At 47.9% G+C, this 20,679-nt stretch overlaps 1 protein-coding gene across 2 annotated transcripts in view; it reads right to left on the reverse strand.

The window, feature by feature from the left end:
• TRAF3IP2 (TRAF3 interacting protein 2) overlaps positions 1-20,679 on the reverse strand; it is a 436,145-nt gene that overhangs the window by 177,862 nt on the left and 237,604 nt on the right. For both annotated transcript variants that reach the window (XM_069607776.1, XM_069607777.1), the window contains exon 4: positions 1,665-1,801. In XM_069607776.1, the coding sequence (XP_069463877.1) occupies positions 1,665-1,801 (137 nt within the window). The remainder of the gene's footprint in view (positions 1-1,664; positions 1,802-20,679) is intronic.

The following is a 20,679-nucleotide window of genomic DNA, read 5'->3' on the forward strand; positions in this document are numbered from 1 at the left end:
ATAAGGGACACTATTGTGTGCTTATATCCCCGCTGTGTTTTGCCCCCTCCCTATTTCTTTTTTTCCCTTTTTTTGCATATTGTTATTTTGAACTTGCTGTCATTTCTATTGACACTGGAGAGTGCTTTGGTGCACCATATTTCTAAATTGCATCTGCACTATGCACTTTACGTCTACCCTGTATTACAGGAGACTCATTAAATAACTATGCACCTTAATTGTAGATATTTGACATTGTTTGTTTTTATGCTGTTTATCCATGGATTCAGCACTATGTTTAATGCAATTTGATATAAAGATTGATTGATTTTATATTATCCTTGATCTGGCCTATCCCCGCATTGAGCTCCTATACTGAGAGCAATTTGCCCCGCTTGATTTGTTTAGCGGTGTGGTCCACGTGACCCCTCCTTTTCCTTGTGTTGCATGTGCTATATATGCCTTCAATGACATCATCCCCAAGGCCCTCGACGGACATTGAGTCGACAGCATCGATGCACAGCGCCCTCTGCTGAAAATCTTTTTTCCGAAGCAGCTGAAGCTGGATATTGAATATCAAAGATGAGGAATACGTGGGAGGACACAATTCATTAGAAGCAGGCTTTTTGGGACATGACAGTGACTAATATTCGTTTGACATTCTGACGTTTTCCTTAGATCTTTTTTGAGGCAGGGAAACCCCTCTTAGCTTTAGGGACACAGAGGCAGTTTCCCAACCTTTTTACTCATTAATAAAAGTTTATAACCAAAACTATGTTACTTTTGTGTCCAAGCCTTTATTCTCCACCCTTACAGTGCTTACAGAAGCTATGGTGGCCCAGGAAAAGTCTCATATCGCTCCCAGTCCCTTTGTTTAATATGGATCACTTACTGGGTCAGCGAGGGCAGCAGGATCCAAATAAACTCACAGCCCAGTCTGCTCAGTAATCCAACACTCACTCTCCACCACGTCCGTAGTGTAATGTGGCACGGGAGGCTGCCAACCCTGCCCCACATCTCTTCCAGTCTCTATAAAATGCCCATAGACTCTACCAATATGGCACCGGGCCATCATGGAAGAGCGTATTGAGGTGCACTGCCAGCAGCCTCCAAGCAACCGCACAATGGCTGGCAAGAACCGGGGTCCAGGGAGCATCAGCCCGCAAGGCCCTCATGCACAGCATGCAATGCCCTCCTGCACGGTTTGCAATCAGGGCAGAAAGTAGCCTGCGAGATCGGCCTCCTGAACGGAGCAAGTCGCGGGCCTACTGAAGAACGCTCAGATCAGCCAATCCAACAGACGTCATCTCCAAGAGGGATTCCGATGGCACGGTGGATGCCACCGAAGCACCAGAATAAGAGCCGGCAGGACCAGCCAGCTTTTGGTCGTTGTACCAATACAGTTTGAGCGTTCAAGTGCTTACATTTTTAAATTAGGATTTGTTGGGTGCAGATTGGGATCAGGCTGAGGGGCTGTGGGCGCCTCAAGATAAGGCGATCATCTTGCGTGCCGTTCTACAACATCTCCAGAATAATATTCCTAAAAAGAACCATCTGCGCGCATTGCCTGGGATGGGTTTTTGAGAGGGAATAGGAACACAACTGATAGACTGGCCACTGACAAAAGCACGGCACCAGAGAAATGCAATAACTATGATAGAAAGTATACAATTTGGCAAACTTACGCAATTCTTCTGGCAAGTTACTGGTTCTTAAGGTTCCTATTGGCTGTGCTACATGGGATGGCCCCATGGCATTCCGGTCACAACTGTACAGGCCATTATGGTGTGAATTGTCTCTGGGGTATGGAGCCATATTGTCTCTGCAAATAAGCAACATTGAAGAAACATTTTGAGTGGTGCCATAGGAAACAAAAAAAAGAAAATTAAAAAAAAAAAGATTAAGCATACCTACAAATTAAAAAGATATATATAACTAATGCTTACAACTATTTGTGGCACACAGTGCTCCAATTCAAATTAGTTAATTAATAGAGCCCCCATGGTGAATGGAAAGAGTTTACTGATTTTCCTACTGAATTCCATTTGAGCACCAGCTAGAATGATGTAATTCAGTTGGTTATGTAAACAAACTGTGCAGCAGGAAATGCTTCAGGAGTTCAAGTAAATTTAATTTTAGCAAGCTGATGTACAATGCAATCACCAGATTTACAGTATATCAGATGTTGGTATGCAAGGCATTCCAGTGACAGACTACCAATGATTATTTTTATTACTATGGTATTTATTGAGGGCGGACCTAGCTTCGAGAAGCACCAGAGTGCTTTGCAGAGGTTTACACCAATACAAATACCAATACCAATGGCGACTTGGAGCAGATGCAGCAGTAAGGCAGGCCTTCAGTACCGTATGGGAATCAAGAGTAAGACTTGGACACAGGCATGTTAGTTATTGGTTATAGACTTATTTTTCAAAACAATAAGAGGGAAGGGGGAAATCCTATCTAAAATAAATAAATACAAATAAATCCCTAATCCTAAGAGGGGTTTCCCTGCCTCAACAAAACTAAGGAACATCTGTGTCAGGACGCTCATGGCTTTCCTTTAAAGTTCCAAAACGTAAAGGTTTCAAAAAAGTGCAGAAAGAAAAGAAATAAAGTTCCACCAGGAAAGGGGACTCCGTTCCCCCAGAGTCCTTCTGGTAGTTCAAAAATGTCTCTTTAGAATTATTCAACTATACTCAAAGGGCATGAGTCTTCCTCTGGGTTTCCTTCAAACATGCAGGTCTTTATAACGTTCAATTTCTCATACTCTGTCCACTTGTACTCTCCTGCCAGGGTATTTGTGATTTTCTCTCGGATCCTTAAAAGGGGTATGAGTCTTCCCTTGTATTGTATTGATTATTTATACAGCGCACTTTCACCACTTGTGTGGCCTCAATGGGTTTTTTTCCTTGGTCGGAACGCCCATGGTGACGGTAGTCGATGTGGTTTGAAATTCTAGGGAGTTTAGCTTAGATGCCTGTGTGCATGTTGCCGTTCTAAGACTTGGGTGGCTGGCAAGGCTAGACTACGCAGCCCAGGAGAGGTCAGGCACATGGGTGGGTGCTCTAGAGGGTTAGAGATAGATTGCTATTGTTGAGAGAGTCTATGTGGGGCCAGCTATACCGGGTTCCTTTCCGGTGGTGGCTGCTGTATGCTAGTGGCAGAGGTGTTGAGGTACGTCAGGTGTTTCAGTCTGGACGGCTATGTGTGAAACTAGGCCGGATGTGCTTTAGCCGTAGCCGTATTCTATCATGCATGGATGTTTGGCCGTGCCTACGGACTGTGTCCACACCAGTGGTGTGAGATATATACGTACCGTAAACTGCGAGATTGATTATTTGTCCAGGTCTAGAATTGAGAGTCCTATAGCAATGGGCCTAGGTTCATACTGTAGCCGGTATCCGAGTATAATAAACAGAGATGGAGCCTAAACCTAGATTTGACAATCCTGTATTGTGGAAAAAAGGCCTATGTTTCACAGTGCAGAAGGTTTAAGCATATGGTAAACATAGACTGAGGCTACGCCTAGATTTGAGGGTCCTGTATAGTGGGAGAGAGGCCTGGGTATCACAATGCAGTATATTCCATCATACAGTAAACAAAGATGGAGGCTGCACCTATATTTGAGAATCCTGTATGGAGGGCAGGAGGCCCAGGTTTCAAAGTGCAGGAAGGCCTCAATATAGAATAGACAAACGGAGGAGGCTACACCTAGATTCGAGAATACTTGCCTAGGCTTAACAAGGCCGTAGGTTTCCGCCTATTGTACAGTAGATATCTGTAAAATATCATCGATGGTTTGTTGTACCTAGATTTGAAAATAAGTTTGTAGAGGGGGATTGCTAGTGTTGGGAGCTTCCTGAATGAGTGATGCGGGTTAACAGTGGCAGTGATTACTTTTAGTTATGGGTGTGTGCTACCCTGTGCTAGTTATCTTTGTTAGTCTTGTCTCATGTGACCTGGGGAGCTGGGGCGCGTTGATTATGTAGTGAGAGTAGCCACAGCAAAGGCTGCTGGCTTAACTGAAGTAATAGTCGGCTGGTAGTGTTGTTGAGCGGTATGTGGTGGTGTGTCGGGTGAAACCGTTGTGAGAGCTGCCGGCCTCCGAGTTATGATTGAAAGCAGTGGAGTTTATTAGAGGTGTATTCATGGGGTGTAGTGGCTTATTGGGAAGAGCCAGGTGTTAAGGGCTTTCCTGAATTTCAGGTGGTTTTCAATGTTTCAAATGTGTTAGGGAATGGAATTCCAGATGGTTGGTGCCTGGACGGAGAAGGAGGAGCCGCCAAGTCTTATGCAGCTGTGGGATGCGATCACTAGGCGAAATGTGGTGCGAGATCGGAGGTTGCTGGAAGGTTGGTATGGGACAATTTTGTCTCCGAGGAATTCAGGGCCGGTGTTGTGGATTGCACGATGGGTGATACACATGGCTTTGAAGGTGATGCGTCGAGCAGTAGGGAGCCAGTGGAGGACTCTCAGGGTAGGGCTGATGTGTTCTCTGGCGGGCAGGTTAATGAGCAGGCGTGCTGCCGCATTTTGGATTCTTTGGAGTTTCCTTAGTTGGGATGCCGGGGCTCCTAGGTAGAGGCAGTTTGCATAGTCAAGACGGGAGAGGATGATGGAGTTGATGGCCGAGAAAAACGGAGGGGGGGGGGAATAGGTGAGGTAAGGGAAAATCCGCCTGAGGATACACAAGTGAAAGAAACAGGTTTTGGATACGCTGGTGGTGCGTGGGGTGAGGGATAAATTGCAGTTAAATGTGCATCCAAGGTTTTTAACCACGTTTGAGGGTGCCGGTGCTAGTCCTAGTGATTCAGCCCACGGGATTGTTTGGGGGATGATTGAAGTTTTCCCGCAGAGTAGGATTTCGGTTTTCCCAGTGTTGAGGATGAGGTAGTTGGTCGTCATCCAGTGATCAATATCAGAGAGGCACGATGACAGGTCTGGGCTGCGAGATCCTTCAGAATTCGGGGTTTTGAGGATGATCTGGGTATCATCTGCATAGTTGTAGCAGGTAAGGTTGTACGAGCGGATGCTTGCGGGAATGGGTTGAATGTAGAAGTTGAGGATTAGCGGTGACATGGACGCTCCTTGGGGAACACCTTTACAAACTGGGCGTGATATGGATGTGAACTGGTCGAGGTGCATGACTTGCAACCGGCTAGAGATGAAGGAGATCCACGAAAGGGCTGTGCTTTTGATTCCTAGTGTTTGTAGTCTGACTAATAGAATCGAGTGATCAAGGTTATCGAAGGCTGCGGAAAGGTCTAGCAGGATGAGAGCCATGCAGCCGTCTGCGTCGGCTGCTCTTTTTAGGTCGTCCCAGATGGAGACTAGGGACACTTCCGTTCCCCTTAGTGGTCTGAAACCTGATTGTGCTGGCTCTAGGAGGTTGTTGGCCTCTGCAAATTGGCTGAGCTGTTTGTAGGCCCCACAGTAAATCAGTTTGGCGAGGAACCGCTTATTGAAGGTCAGTAGTTTTGGGGAAGAAGTGGGACAAGCGTGTTTTTTTTTGAGAATGGGTTTGGTGTAGGATGTATTTAGGGCTTTCGGGAAAGATCCTGATGTGAGAGAGTGGTTAAGGATTGTGCGTGCAACGTTGCCTGCACAGCTGGCAGTTAGTATTTTTTTGAGGATTGTGGGTGGGCACAGATCTTCCGGGGAGCCTGAAGGGCGGCCGACTGCTACCAGCAACAGGAATTCTTAGTGTGTGATGGGAGAGAAAGAGTCAAAAGAAGATTGTGATTGTGGCAGGGTTTGTGTGGGGGGTGCTGCGGGTGAGTGGGTGGTGGTAGGATTTTTATAGTTTGGCGTGGATGGCGTGTCTTTCATTGGCGGCATTGTAGAAGTGGATTGAGAGGCTATTGCTTAAGGCTTCGGAGCTTGGTGTGGTCAGGCAAGAGAGCATGAGGGGGATTTGAATTCTGCTATGATTTTATGTAGTTCCTTACTTGGGTTGTGAGAATTTTGCATTTGGTTCCCATAGAATGACTCTTGCTTTTTCTGATTTCCAATCTGTTAATTCTGGTTGTCCTCGCAAGGGCGGTTTTGTTTTGGGCTGAAGGGTCGGCTCTCCAGGCCCGTTCCAGACAGTGCTTGAGAGTTTTCAGATTGGGAGTGAACCACCTCAGCGTTGGTCCAGATCTCTGCGAGGGACGTTTTGAGGGCACTGGTAAGCCAGAGTTCGAAGGAGTCTATTGCTGGGGGTCCTTCCGCGTGGAAGAGTGAATTGAGGGAGTTGCAGAGTGATAATTCAAGATCTGGCGTGATTACCACTTTGTTTCATAATGGGAAAGTAGAGGGGCGGTTGGTAGGTGGATGTGTTGGGCGTTGGCCGCTGACCACAGTGTTGAGTGGTATGGTTAAACAGAGTGCTGAGTGATCAGACCATGACAGGGGGTGCAGGAGCTGGGTAGATACGATTGCAGTGCTGAACATTGCATCGAGGGTGTGGCCTCTCGTGTGGGTGGGAGTGTATGTGTGGTGTTTAAGATTGAGTGGATCTAGACTGTCTGTAAGTGACCTGGTCATAGGGTTTGAAGGTGAGTCGAACCATATGTTGAAGTCTTCTAGGATGGCGAGAGTTGGGTGTTGGATGAGGTGCTTCACCAAATGTGTCTGCAAAGTTTTTGTTATAGCCGGGGGCTCTGTAGATGAGTAGGAAGCTGTGTGAGGCGGATGGTGCGAGTTGGAGTTTTACCAGGAGGGATTCGTAGTCTGTGGTGCTGGTGAAAGTATGCTTGGTTAATAGTTTGAAATGGTCTTTGTGTAATATTGCAAGCCCACCTCCCCTTCGTGATCTGTTCCGAACGGTGAGAGTGTAACTAGGTGGGAAGGTCTCATGCGCGAGAGGTACGTAGGCATCCGAGAACCAGGTGTCAGTAATGAAAAGGATGTCTGGGTTTTCTTCTGTGATGAGGTCGTAGATGTGGAGTTTGTTTTTGGAGACAGACCTGGCGTTGATGAGGGTGCAGGATATTTGGTGGGACGCCTTTGAGGATGGGTAGCATGGGGGGAAGGGGGAAGAGTGTAGTCTGCTGTGGGGAATCGTGGAGGGGGGATCGGAAGGGAGAGGAGGGGATGAGGGAGTAGTTGGAGTGGGTGGACAGGGGACAGGGAAAAAAGCTAGGACTGGGTTGTGTGCGGGTGGTGAGGTTTTGCTCCTATATTGCGGTGGTAGCGGTTGCGAACTGTGTCGGAGAATGGGTGCTGCTAGGGGGGGGAATTAGGTGCCCACGGTCTCACCCTTTCCTCGCATTATCTGCGGTCATCGGTGTATGGGAGAGAGAGAGAGGGTGGTTCTCTGGATAGTGGGGTATTGGCTAGAGCTTCTCTTGCTACGCAAAGTGAGGGGAAGTGGGAGTTGGGAGTGGTGTGTGGTTGGATGGGGAGAATGTGAGTGGGAGGTGTCGGGGGTTGGTTGCTGGTGCCGTTGGAGTGTGATATGCCATTTATGTGTCTTGCTGGATTCTCTGGTGTGTTCCGTGGGGGGATGCTATCTAATCCGTCTCTTCATCTTGCTGCTCTTACTTGTGCAGAGCAGGACCTACGGGTGGGGGAGAGCGTGACAGTATGAGGAGGGAGGGTGTGGTAGGAGCGGGGAACGAAGGGGGATGAGGGATGAAAGTTAAAGGTGCGCTATGGAGGGGGTTGGGCTGTGTGATAGCAGGGGTAGTGAAAGACTGCAGTGGGTCTAGTTGGGGCTAGTGGTGCGCCATGGAGCTGCACTATTGTGGCTTGTGAGTGACATGGCGCCTAGATGACCGTTCTGGATTGAGGCCGAAGTTTCACGATGCAGGTTGAGTGCAAGGTAGAACAGCACTACCTTTGTTTGCAGGGTGAACACAGCTAGATTTAAGAGCCCTGTATAGCGGGGGAGAGGCCTACACCTAACAATGCAATTTGAATACAAGACAAAGCAAAGCTAGATTTGAGTGTCCTCTATAGTGGGAGAGAGGTCTACACCTAACAATGCAATTTGAAAACAAGAGCAAAACACGGCTACCTAACAATGCAATATGAGTACAAGACTAAACACAGCTACCTTACAATGCAATTTGATTACAAGACTTAACACAGCTAGATTTGAGAGTCCTGTATAGTGGGAGAGAAGATGGCAGAGGAAATTGATCACAGTATTGTACAGGTGTAGGCAGGTTTGCTAAGTGGCCGGGCTTCCAGGGTAGAGTAAGTGCTCTACTCCCCAACCAGGCCAGTCCTACCGTACTAGTTGCTGCTGGTTGACAGCTGGCCACTGGCTTCCCCTTCTGACACCTACAGACATAACCTGGAGCCGCTTCAGTTGGAGCCGCCCTTTGCCCCAGGGCTCTCAGCGGCAGGGGCTGCACGGGCAGAGGGCTGCCCTGGGTAGGCTAGTATAAAGGATGTAGACGGCCAATCAGGGGTCGGGCGGGCTAGTAGGTGGGAGTTAGGGCCGGGAAAGGAACCAAGAAGGTCAGGGGAACAAGCGTGGTGTGGGGCCTGGGCAGGGGATTCAAAATGGGGAAAACAGGTCAAAAAAGCCCCAGAGGGTCTTTTTTCAGAATACACATGCTCACCTGCAGCTCCGGTGCACAACCTCAGGTTTGTTTGCCTTCACACGCCTGGTTTACTACCTTGCCAGAATATCACTTCAGTTTTCATGCCTTGTTTTCTCCTTTGCCAGGATATCACACTATTGTTTCCCAAATGCAAGTTCACTTCTCTCCTTGGTAAGACTCACTGTTTGCCTGGTTCACTAACCTGCTAGGGCTTTTCCAGTCTCCAATTACTCTTTTCCAACCACACGATGACAATGCATTACTTACCGTAAAAGCATTTCTGATGGTTGTATCTGCTTAGATTCACATGTTGTGCATAGGTCCGACATCCAGTGGTCACTGCGGAGTATTGCATTTTGTTTTTCGTAGTCGAAAAGGGGACGTCGACAAGGCGTGTCTGTAACACTATCCCTATAGTGACGTGCCTTGTACCCACAATTGCTCACGCGTCGAGGTCCCTCCGTTTGGATTTTTCTGCCGTGAGGGAGCCTTTTAGACGTGAGTGAGTACAGAAAAGAGAAATATAGAAAAGGATGTCTATGTTCCTTCCATCCGAGCGGGGAGGAAGGGTGGGCGCATGTGAATCTAAGCAGATACAACCATCAGAAATGCTTTTACGGTAAGTAATGCATTGTCTTCTGATGTTTGTTAATCTGCTTAGAATCACATGCTGTGCATAGACTAGCGAGCAGTACCCGGAGTTGGCGGTGGGTTACGAGAAGGAACAGTAGAGAAAAGATGTCTTAATACTGCCTGTGTCACCTGGGAGTCAGATCTAGAGTGTGCATCTAGACAGTAGTGTTTTGTAAAGGTGTGCACAGAACTCCAGGTAGCCGCTTTGCAGATGGACTCAAGGGGAACATTTGCAATGAACGCTACGGAAGCCCCAGTGCCTCGAGTGGAATGTGCTCTTGGCTTGAAGGGTAGTTCTCTCTTAGCAAGAGTGTAACAGAGAGTGATGCATTGAACAATCCATCTAGATATAGTGGACTTTGAAACTGCATCTCCTTCTCTTCCTGCTGCCACAGAGACAAAGAACTGATTAGTCTTTCTCAGTGGTCTGGTTTCTTTCCATGTAGAACATGACAGCTCTGCGTACATCTAGTGTATGCAGACTTTTTTCTCCCAAGCTGGAAGGGTTTTGAAAGAACGTTGGTAGTTCTATTGACTGGTTTACATGAAATTTCGAGATGAATTTTGGTGCAAACCTTGGGTGTGTGCGTAGAACCACCTTATCCTTGTGAACTGTTACGAAGGGGTCTAGTACAGAAAGAGCCTGTAGTTCACTTACTCTCCTAATGGAGGTGATAGCTATTAGGAAAGCAGTTTTAAGAGTGAGGTCTTTAAGAGTTGCCTTGTGCATGGGTTCGAAAGGAGGGCCCATGAGTCTAGAAAGTACCACATTTAAGTCCCATCCGGGAGCTGGGTTAGCTATCGGAGGGTGTATTCTCTTTACCCCCTCCATGAAGGCCTTGATAACTGGTATCTTCCACCACAACACTTTAAGTTGGGAAGTGGTGTATGCAGAAAGTGCTGCTAGGTGGACTTTAATGGAATTGAACACTAGACCTGAATCCAGTAAATGGGTCAAGTACAGAACAATGTTAGTGGGAGAGCAGTCAACCGGGTTGATGCTCTTACCTCTACACCAGATGACAAATCTTTTCCACTTGCTAGAATAGCAGTGGCGAGTATTAGGTTTTCTGGCTTCCCTGAGGATGTCCATACATCTCTGTGGGAGTTGTAAATGTCCAAATTCTATGATCTCAGGAGCCAGGCTGCTAAGTTCATGGTCTGAGGGCATGGATGCAGTGTCCTGCCCTTGTCCTGTGACAGCATGTTGTACGGGCAGGGAAGTTTCACTGGGGGAGATAGGGACATCTCCATCAAGTGAGCGAACCATGGCTGCCGGGCCCACATTGGGGCCACTAGTATCATGGTAACCTGCTCCTGGTGCATCTTGTGCACCACTTTGTTGAGAAGGGGAGTCGGGGGGGGAAAGGCGTAAACAAATTTCCCTGACCATTGAATCGACAGACCGTTCCCCTTGGACTGGTTCTGGGGGTACCTGGAGGCGTAACTTTGGCATTGTGAGTTCTCCAGAGTTGCGAACAGGTCTATTTCCGGGAATCCCCATTGCGTGAAGACGTCGAAGACGATGTCTTCGTGCAATTGCCATTCGTACTCTTCGGGCAGGGGGAAGTCTCTGCTGAGTTTGTCTGCTAGCAGATTGAGTTCCTCTGGTACATGTTGTGATAGTAGGAACATGTTGTGTTTGAGAGCCCACTTCCATATATTCTGGGACAGCTTGGACAGTCCTGGAGAGTGAGTGCCCCCTTGCTTGTTGAGGTAGTACATGGCTGTGGTGCTGTCTGTGAGGACCATCACTGTCTTTCCTTGTAAGTGTTCCTGAAAGGCTTTCAGTGCTTTGAACACCGCTAGTAGTTCCAGCAGGTTTATATGCTTGGATGTTAAGCTCGGGGTCCACACTCCATGAGCAGTCTGATGGGATAGGTGAGCCCCCCATCCTGTAAGGGATGCGTCCGTGGTAAGAGTGACTTCCACTGCGGGTGTGGCAAAAGTTTTCCCTAATAACAGGTTTTCTTTTGTCCACCACCGTAGCGAGAGAACCAAGGCCTGCGAGACCACCACTAGATCATCCCATTGTCCGCTGGCCTGACACCACTGGCTGTAGAGCCACTCTTGCATTGGGCGCATGCGCAAGCGCGCGTGAGGTACCAAATAAATACATGACGCCATCATCCCTAGCAAGCGCATTGCTTTGCGTACCGTCACCTCTGGACCTGCCACATAATAGGGGATCTGAAACAGCATGTTTTGGACCCTCTCGTTGGAGGGGAAGACGAGGCCGTCCTTTGTTCGAATTAGAGCCCCTAGGAATTGTTTGATTTGGCTGGGGTCTAAGATGGACTTCTTTTCGTTGATGGAGAAGCCCAGTTGGGACAAAAGGTCTACGGTCTTTTGGGTATTGGAGAAGCATGTTTCGTAAGAATCCCCTGTTATGAGCCAGTCGTCGAGGTAAGGGTATACCGGGATGGATTACCTGCGCAGGTGGGCCGCTGCCACTGCCAGTACTTTCGTGAATACCCTTGGTGCAGATGCTATCCCGAAGGGTAGTACTCTGAACTGGTAGTGTTTGTTCTGCATCTTGAACCTGAGGTATTTTCTGTGCGCTGGCAACATTAAAATATGAAAGTATGCATCTTTCATGTCTAGTGTTGTCATGTAATCCCCCTGTGATAACAGTGGGATTACTTCCTGCAAGGTCACCATACGAAACTTTTGGGGTTTGACAAACTTGTTCGCTGGGCGCAGATCTAATACAGGGCGCATGGTTAAATCCTTTTTGGGTACAAGGAAGTACACTGAATAAATACCTTCTGTTACCTGAGATAGGGGGACAGCCTCTATAGCTTCTTTTTCAGTAGCTCTTCTACTTCTTGAAGAAGAATAGTGAGGTGTTCCGGTGTCATGTGTCGGTTCCGTGGGGGTCTGTACTTCGGGGAACCGTTGAATTCGATGCAGTATCCGTGGGCTATGGTGGATAATACCCAGCGGTCTGACGTTATTCCCTCCCATGCTGAAAGGAACGATGTTAGCCGGCCCCCGACCGGTGATGCATGGGAGGGGACCCGAATCTTCGGGTCATTTGTTGGTATTGGGCGTGGGACCTTTGGGGCTGGTGCCGCGACCGCTTCCTTTGCCACGACGTTGGCCTCTTTGACTGAACTGGGTGCTTTGGTTAGAGGGCCAGTTGGTAGCAGAGTAAAATTGCTGTTGGTTTTGCTGCTGGCGTTGGCCATGAAAGGAGCGTCTATTGCCAAAGCTGCGTCTGTTAGGGGGCCTAGAAATTTGGTCAAGAGTCTTGATGGTATCAAACTCTTTCTTCGCATGTTCTAGGGCCTCATCAACTGCTTTCCCAAACAGATGTGTTTGTTCTATGGGCTTATTTATCAGGGAAGCCTGGGTTTCCGGCTTAAATCCCGAATTGCCCAGCCAGACATGGCGTTTGAGAAGTATTCCCTGAACCAGGGAACGGCCAGCCGTCTCTGCGGCATCTAAGGAGTTCTTTACGATGCCCTGGTTTACAAGAGTTCCCTCTGAGATTATAGCTAGCAGGTGTGAACGCAGGGGTTCTGGTGCGTCCTCTGCTTCGCTGCGTAGGTTGCTCCACTGTGCATCTGCGTAGCTAGCTAGTAGGGAATTGTTATTTGCAATCCTAGTCGAGAAGGTGGCGGAGGTTGTGATTCTCTTCCCAAGTGCATAGAGCTTCTTGCCCTCTTTGTCAGGTGGTGCCTCACTAGTGGATAGTGGTACCCCCGCTCTTTTTCTTGTATTAGTAACTACAAGGGAGTCCGGAATAGAATGTCCTCTGATGTACAAAGGGTATGAGGACGAAGGGCTGAAGAGCTTTTCTATCCGAGGGTTGACCCCTCTGACTAAGGCCGGATTGGAAAGGGAAGGAGTTATTCTTCTCCTTATAGAAGCCAGGAGCGGAATAGACTGACTAACCGGGGCTTTTTCTTTAATAACTTTTTCTACAAAGTCTATGTCAGGAAGAGTCTCCCCTGTGTCTATTTCAAAATGCGCTGCTGCCTCGCGCAATAGTGCATTAAGTGAAGGTTGGTCATCTATGGGGGAGGTGTTTCCAATAGGTGAATCCTTGGGAGAAGGGTGAAAGACATCAGGGTCTGAGTGCACTGATGGGGATTGCCAAGGCTGCACTGATGGGGATTGCCAGGGCTGCGAGGTAGCTGTATCTTCTTCAAAAGCTCCTGCACTAGTGTAAGGATCTTCTTCAAACCCCTCTTCCTCATGTTCTTCCTCTCCACCCAAACACTCATCTTCCTGGAGGTATTGCTCCTCTTCAGTGAGGTCATATGCGTCTGTAGAAGGGGGAAACAGCCTAGGAATCTTGACCCTAGGGTCATCCTGGGTCCATTCTCTTGGTCTTTTGGGTGTGGGTGGGTTTTGGCTACCCAAAAACCTTTCCATTTTCTCCATACAAGAATGGAGTCTTTCAAGGGTCTCATGGGTGACCCCTGAATAGTCTAGAGGGGGGAAATCAGTGTCTTCACCTTCAAACCGCTTAGAACGCTCCCACAACGTCGAAGAAAGGTTTTCGTCGCCCTCTGAAAAGCCCTCCGGTAGTTCAGAAGTGCCCTTAGATGAAGGGGGCAGTTCCTGGCTACTCTTGCGCTTTTTCGGCGTTTCCATAGCCTTTTGTGCGGTATTCGACGTTTGTTTCGTCGTCCGCTTACGTTTGTCTTCGGAAACAATTCTCGCCAGGCTCTCAACAACGAATTTGTCAGTAGAGGGCTCTGGTGTCGACGTTGCCTGCGTTACGCGTTGTTCCTCGACGGCCGCTCTATGGAGCGTTACGTCGGATGATTTTGAGGTAGCGCCCGTGTTTGATGAAAGCCCAATCGCTGGTCGCGGCTGCGTTTCCGGGTGGGGCTTGAGACCCTGACGGTCGGAGGTAGACGCCGGAGTGCCCTGCGTCCCCTTCGGCGCTGATGGATCCTTCGTCTTCGACGAAGAAGAGCCGTGGGTTGTGTGCTTAGGCCTATGGGGTCTATGTGCGTCCTTGTCGCCGGGGTGTTCATCCCCATAAGCAGGGCGTGAGCCGAGCCCGTCGGGGCCGGGGACGGACGTCGAGGAGCGCGAGCGCTCCTTCTGGGGGTTAATGACTTCCGTAACGGCCGTCGAGTTATCACCCTCCTCGTCACTTTCTGTAACAGCGGCGGCGGGTGAGGAAACTGACTTCGACATAGCGTAGTCCGCCCACCTCTTAACTTTCCGTTATTTAAGAGTTCTTGGTTTCAAGAGCTTACAGGCCGCGCAGCTGTCCACCTTATGATGGAGGGGCCAGCAACGATTACAGAGCTTGTGTTTATCCTTCCAAGTGTATTTGCCCCTACAACGTGGGCAAAACTTAAAAGGTGTTCTCTCCATAGCTGAGGCAATAATAACTGGTGATAACAACCCCAAGGGAAAGATAGGGGAGAAAGAAAGACATTCTCAAAGAGAAGATAAAAGTTCGAACCCCCACTCTCCCTACTGTATGTTGGCCGGCGAGGCCCGGCCATGTGTTCGGCAGCGCCGAAGGATCTCCTCCGCCTCTTCCCCTCCGTCGAAAACTTGCTCGGCGGAGAAATAGCTTCACAGCTAACGTCGAGGGGAGGGATGTTTAACAATATAATAAGTATAATTAAGGACCGAGGTCCGTAGTAAGTATTTGCAATTTCTCTCTATGCGCTCCGCGTAAGGCGACCAGAAGCTGGGCGGAAAAATACAATCTGAGGGACCTCGACGCGTGAGGGATTGTGGGTACAACGCACGTCACTATAGGGATAGTGTTACAGATACGCCTTGTCGACGTCCCCTTTTCGACTACAAAAACCAAAATGCAATACTCTGCAGTGACCACTGGATGTCGGACCTATGCACAGCATGTGATTCTAAGCAGATTAACAAACATCAGAAAAAGTCTTTCCAATACTGGGACACTGACCCTTTAACAATGTTCCTAGTTGCATTAATCACTTTTTTCAAACACTGTGTTTCTGACCCCTCCCTGCACACTGTTAGTGCCATCAGCCTCTTCTCCCAAGTATCAGGTCAGCAACCCTTTCTTAACATTGTCCCTATGTGTATCAGGTTCTATTCTCAAACGCCCGGCCGCAGTCCCTTTCTTATCACTGTTCGCATTAGTTTCTCTACTTCCTTCAATCATTCTTTCTTGTGCTGTCCAGCCATGAGACGCCCGCCCTCAAGTGCTCCAGTAACCAACCCCCTCTCTCTCTGTGTGTTGGCTTACCGGGCAGCTGTCGCATTAGTGCCCTTCCCCCTCCTTTTCCTTCTTAGCACCGACTTTATTCTCCATTGCTTCTGACAGCTCTGGCTGTTGATTGCACCAAAGCGGTCAGCTTCCCTTTATCTGCTCTCTTCTCACGCTACTGTCATCGGCCTCTGTGAAGCCTTGTGTTCAATGCTCACGCTCAGCATCCCAACGATTGTCCGCACAAGCCACGTTCCCGTGCAGCCTCTGTCTCTTTCTCAGCCACTTGTCTCTTACGGTTGGTTCAGCCGTGCATTTTAAACTTCCTGGCCTTCATGAATTCTTTCCAAAGACTAGAGCGCAGGGTCTGCTTTCCACTTCTAGTCATCATCATTGTTCAATCCCTCTTCCTCGTCTCAGTGCTAAAAAGGGGACGGTGAGGCAAATAAGGTTGTTGATCAAACAAACTTGGGGATTCTTCATCTATGTTGCAGTAAACCATACAGGCATGTTGTAAAGATACAGGAGTGTCATTCATTTTGTTCTTGCATTTTCCTGCCCCTCTATAGTTTCTCCTTCCCTAAGTGGTCTTCCCGCAGATAGCCACCCCAAGGGTCAGAGTCAGGTAGCTTCTGCCTTTCCCAGACAACATAGGAGAAGCTTTCCTCCAGAGAGTCAGTTGCGGTATCACTATATTCGCCACAGTACTCAGACAGGTATGATGTAAACACTTTACATCTCTCACATTGAGGTATTGTTGGTATTGTGACAAGGTTAGTACTCTGATCTTGTCAAGAGGAAGTGGGACCCCTCTCAGATTGGAGTGCGAGGCCTACGGAAGCCAGTGCCAGTCCTAGCCCAGGGCAGCGGCAGTTGAAATGGACCCTGTTCCTGTCAAACACCCAAAGTGCCAGCTTATATATGGGCAGCATCCATGTGCCTCACGCTATGCTTCATATATAATATGCTCACCAGGTTTTCCCTCTCCTTTTCAGATTCAACAACAATCCCCCCTCATCAGAAGTGGCAAGCCGTCTGAAACACAGCAGCCCATGAGCCCCCACAACGAGTGTGCCGCGAAACCGGTGTTACTGAAGCGCCATCCGGAGGGAGAGAGCACAGCACGCCACAGAGCTCAAGCATCTGGAGAGCGGACTGTGCACCGCTCTTCAGCACCGTGTGCGATACAGTGTGTCCACGGACAAACCCCTACTCCATCAGGGGACCTTGGGGAAGGCAACACCAAGGCCAATATTACTTGGACACTTTACAGCACGGGCTGCCTTAATGGCAACACGCCAACCCTGGGCAGAGAAAGGGTGTGGGGCTTAACCAACTCTTTATGCTTTACTCTGTAATACCTCCCGGATGGGCGAGGTATGATCAGATTGGCCAGGGCAAGTGATCTAATGGAAGGTGGAGAAGATGCATAAAGGAGGCAACGGGCAACAGGAAGCTATGGATTGTTTGGGTGCGGTCAGAAGAAGAGGAGGAGGAGGAGGAGGAGGTGGCAGACCAAGAGACCAGCAGGAGAAAGGAAGGAGAAGCAGAGTTTCGAAGCAATTTCTGGAGCAGGTGAGGTATTGGTTACTGAGTGCAAGTGACACTGCATTGGTAGTGTGCACGACAGGACGACAAATGTGGCAACAAATGGGGCGAGGAGAGAAAGTGTAGTGAGTGAATGAAAAGTGAATGTTAGAGTGAAAAGAGTATCTGCAAAGGTGGGGTGTAGTTGTAGGAGTAGTGTGAAGGAGAGGGTAGTAGTGTTTAGGAAGGAATAGTATTGTGTAAAAGGGAGCGGTAGAGTCAAACTGTGAAGGCATCATGAAGGAAGACACAGACAACAGATTCAAATTCAAACAGAAAGGTTTTATTAACTTAAATGTCAGGATGGTTAACGGCCTAACTTGCCCTATGCTAAGGTGAGATTTCCCTACCTAACAAAACTAAGGTCAGTCTGAGTCAGGAGGTTCAACTTCTGTGTGTGTCCCAAAACCTATACTTGCCCTCTTAACTAAAGCTAAACAATGCGTAGAGATGGCAATAATAAAAGAAATAGTGTTCCAAATAAAGTTCAGTGCTTCTTCCAGCTCCTGACTTACTTTCCAGCTCCCATTCCCCAAGTTCAATAGAATTCCACAAAGTCTCTCGGGGTTTCCTTCCCCAAGTTCAAGAAAATCTAAAGTTCAAAACAAAAAAAGTTTGCCAAGGATTGGGATCCTTCCCAACCTCCATACCAGGGTTACTTTCCCTAATTCGGCAATCCATGTTTGTAATCACACAAGTCTCTTTCTGTACATTTTAAATGCCTTACTCCTCTTGACATCAACACTCTTGCCTCCAAAGTTCTGCTACTTTTCGATGTGGAGCAGTCTAGGTGCAGTTGACAGACCACACAGTTCCACCCATCACAGGTCACGCAACCGATGCTCCTTTCTTGGCTGTGATTGATCAGTATCACTTTCATGCAGGGGTCCCATCGGTCTAGGCGCAGTTGACAGACCACATGGTCCACCCATCAAATGTCACGCAACCGACTCCCCTTTTCATTTGCTTCATCAACCAGAGTTCACTGCTTTCCCTTAACAGTGTAAATTATATTCTTGCATCACATTTTCTTTCAACACCTTATCGTAGCTAGCTAGCCACCATTCACTTAGTTGTGCTCTTGATACTTCTCTGGCTCCTGCCAAAATAGGTCTCCCTCTAACCTGCAGTTCTTTGACAACTTTACTTGTATCAATATTCTTCTCGTACCTTTATCAGGATTTCTCTTGCTTTGCCAATATTTGTATTTCAGTAAATGTATTATGTCGCACTCGTCTCTAGCACAACGTTCCTTTTATTCCATTCAGAATATATTCATCTGCTTTCTTTCTGTGCAGAATCAAAAACTGCTTATTCAAAACATCTTAGTGACTTATTTTCATTCTGTATATTCTTCAGTAAGGCTTTCAGGTAGTTTGGTAATCAAAACTCACAGGTTTAATAATGCTTTCAGTTCGTTCAAGTTTGCAAACACCTGCCTCAGTATTCAAAAGTGTTTATAACAATTTTTGCAACGTTCGTTATTCATGAAAGGCTTATTGAGGAGCGCCCCGGAAGGAGCGTTTCCCTTCTACACTCATCGGCTTCAGGCTGCAGCTCCAGTCGGCTTAGCTTTCTTCCTTGCTTGGCTTTTCCCACCTCCACGGTCTCTGCGCTTCTCGTGGGTAGAGCGCCACCAGCTCTCCCAGAGGTCGGCAACCAGAGCGCTTCAGTGCCTCGCAGCTTCTGCTTGCGCCAACCGACACAAATGGGCACAGGACTTCCCAACCTTCTCTGGGCCTGCCCTGGCAACTCTGGTCCTCTCCCGACACTGCTCACAACACTTGCGTCTCCCTCTTCTGTTTTTTCTGGTACGCCAGCTTCCATCTTCAGTCGGCTCCACACTCCTGCCTGCTAAGCAACCTATCTGAAAAGCCCACATTTATATACTCGCCGGGCTTACTAAGTGGCCACAGGAGGTACTCACTTAGTCCAAGTACCTGACAATAATTAAAGGGACATGCCTAACCTTCACAATACTCTGCAGGCCTATTCCTCGTCTAAGTACTAGAGTCGTGAAATTACCTACTAGTGTTCATCACTCTGAGTCGCCTCTTCCTAATCCCAGTATCACAGTGTGTTAAATGTTGGAACATGTGGGGGAAGGTGATACAATTGCTCATAAAGGCCGGTGGAGGGTTAGGCTGTTCTTCAATACGGAAAGGGCAATACTATGTCTCGCCTGTGGATATCCTCTCCCAATCCCAAAGGACCCTCTACCCAGGTGATCCTCTCCCTTCACCCGCAGGGTCAGGATCCAAGGGGAGTAGGTGTTAGGATACCCTCAGGTTTCTCACAGAACATAAAAGGGTGGAGAAGGGGTTTAGAAGGAGTAAGACATCGGAGCGACAGAGGAGGAATACAAAGGGAGTAGACAATGTAAAAGTGGGTGGAGCTGGAGAAGGAGAGCAGTGAGTGAATAACATCGAGGAAGAGAGGAGAGGAATACAGGGATGTGGTAGAAATGAGACATAGTTGGGCAGAGTTTCAATACCCTTTTAGATGACTAACCACTGGATAGTGTAGAGACGTATAGGAAGTCCCTGAAGGACCCTGCCTTTAGGTCTTCAGCCCCACCTTAAGGTGGAATTTGGACAGTAGAGGTCAATAATCGATATCTACGAACCTGGAGTTAGTGAAACCCGGGTTAGGGAGGAGGTGCTTTTATTTATTTATTTAGCAATTTGTATAGCGCACCTAACCTGGGGCATCTGGGCATTTTTTTTTTTACATAGGAGTGTGAAATACAGTTATTTTCTTGGTTTCATATATACACAGCAGAAGGATCCCTAACAATACAGTTGTTTACATAGTGATTCGTTATTTTCATGGTTGAATATAAGCGTATAAGGATGGCAGAGGGACTCGAGACAATACAGTTACTTACATGGGTATGTGTAAGCAGTTTGGATGGCCTAGTGAGTGGATGAGGAGTAGACTAGAGAGACGGCCAGAGGGCCCCATTTAAATCTTAATAAACCCATGATCTGTCTGTGAGGTTTAAGTATTTCTTGTGCCATTTTAGTATGCACATTTAAGAACAGGGTTATGTTGACTTGTTCAAAAGTACTACCAATTAGGGTTTAGGGTTCATGGAGGTCAGCAGGGTCCATCTGTGTTTACATGTGTGCCCCACAGCATGTCACAAGTTCCATGACCCAATAATGATGAAGGTTTACCTTGATTTACAAATATCGGTCCAAATCGTGGTTGAGCCAGAGGTAGTATTTATTCTGAACTTGCTTAACAGAGTCCATGGCAAGGTATGGGGTTGTGATTCTTAGCTTTCATCAGGTACACTTGGAAACTTGCAGTCTAGTAAATAAAAGACCCCCAAACTGCTTCAGCAACAAGGGCTGAAACTCAGGATTACGACCAAAGTGGACTTTTTTGGGGGAAATAAAGCAGAGACTCTACTTTATCAGCTGTACTCACATCTACCTGTACAGTCTGGTGGTCTGTATCTTTGGGTTCTTTAGCTGTTCTCAGCCAGGAGCTGCCAAAAACTCTGCTCCATTGAGGTCAGTCTCATTTTACATAGAAGCACAGTTCACAGACCTTCTTTGGGGTTTCTGCAAGGTGTGTTAGGATACCTTTCTCAGTTTTCAGGTTAAGCATCTTCTTCCATATGATTACAAATAACTGGAGCAAACATCCATATTTATGTTAAGTGGGGCCAATGGTAAAAGTCCCACACCTCAATTACAGGGCTGCATCCAGATAACCGTTCTGGTGAGCACCCAATCAGTGGTGGATCATGCACAGGAGTTG

The sequence above is a fragment of the Ambystoma mexicanum genome, chromosome 4q (assembly GCF_040938575.1).
Source record: "Ambystoma mexicanum isolate Mex_15411 chromosome 4q, UKY_AmexF1_1, whole genome shotgun sequence".
Classification (NCBI taxonomy): Eukaryota; Metazoa; Chordata; class Amphibia; order Caudata; family Ambystomatidae; genus Ambystoma; species Ambystoma mexicanum.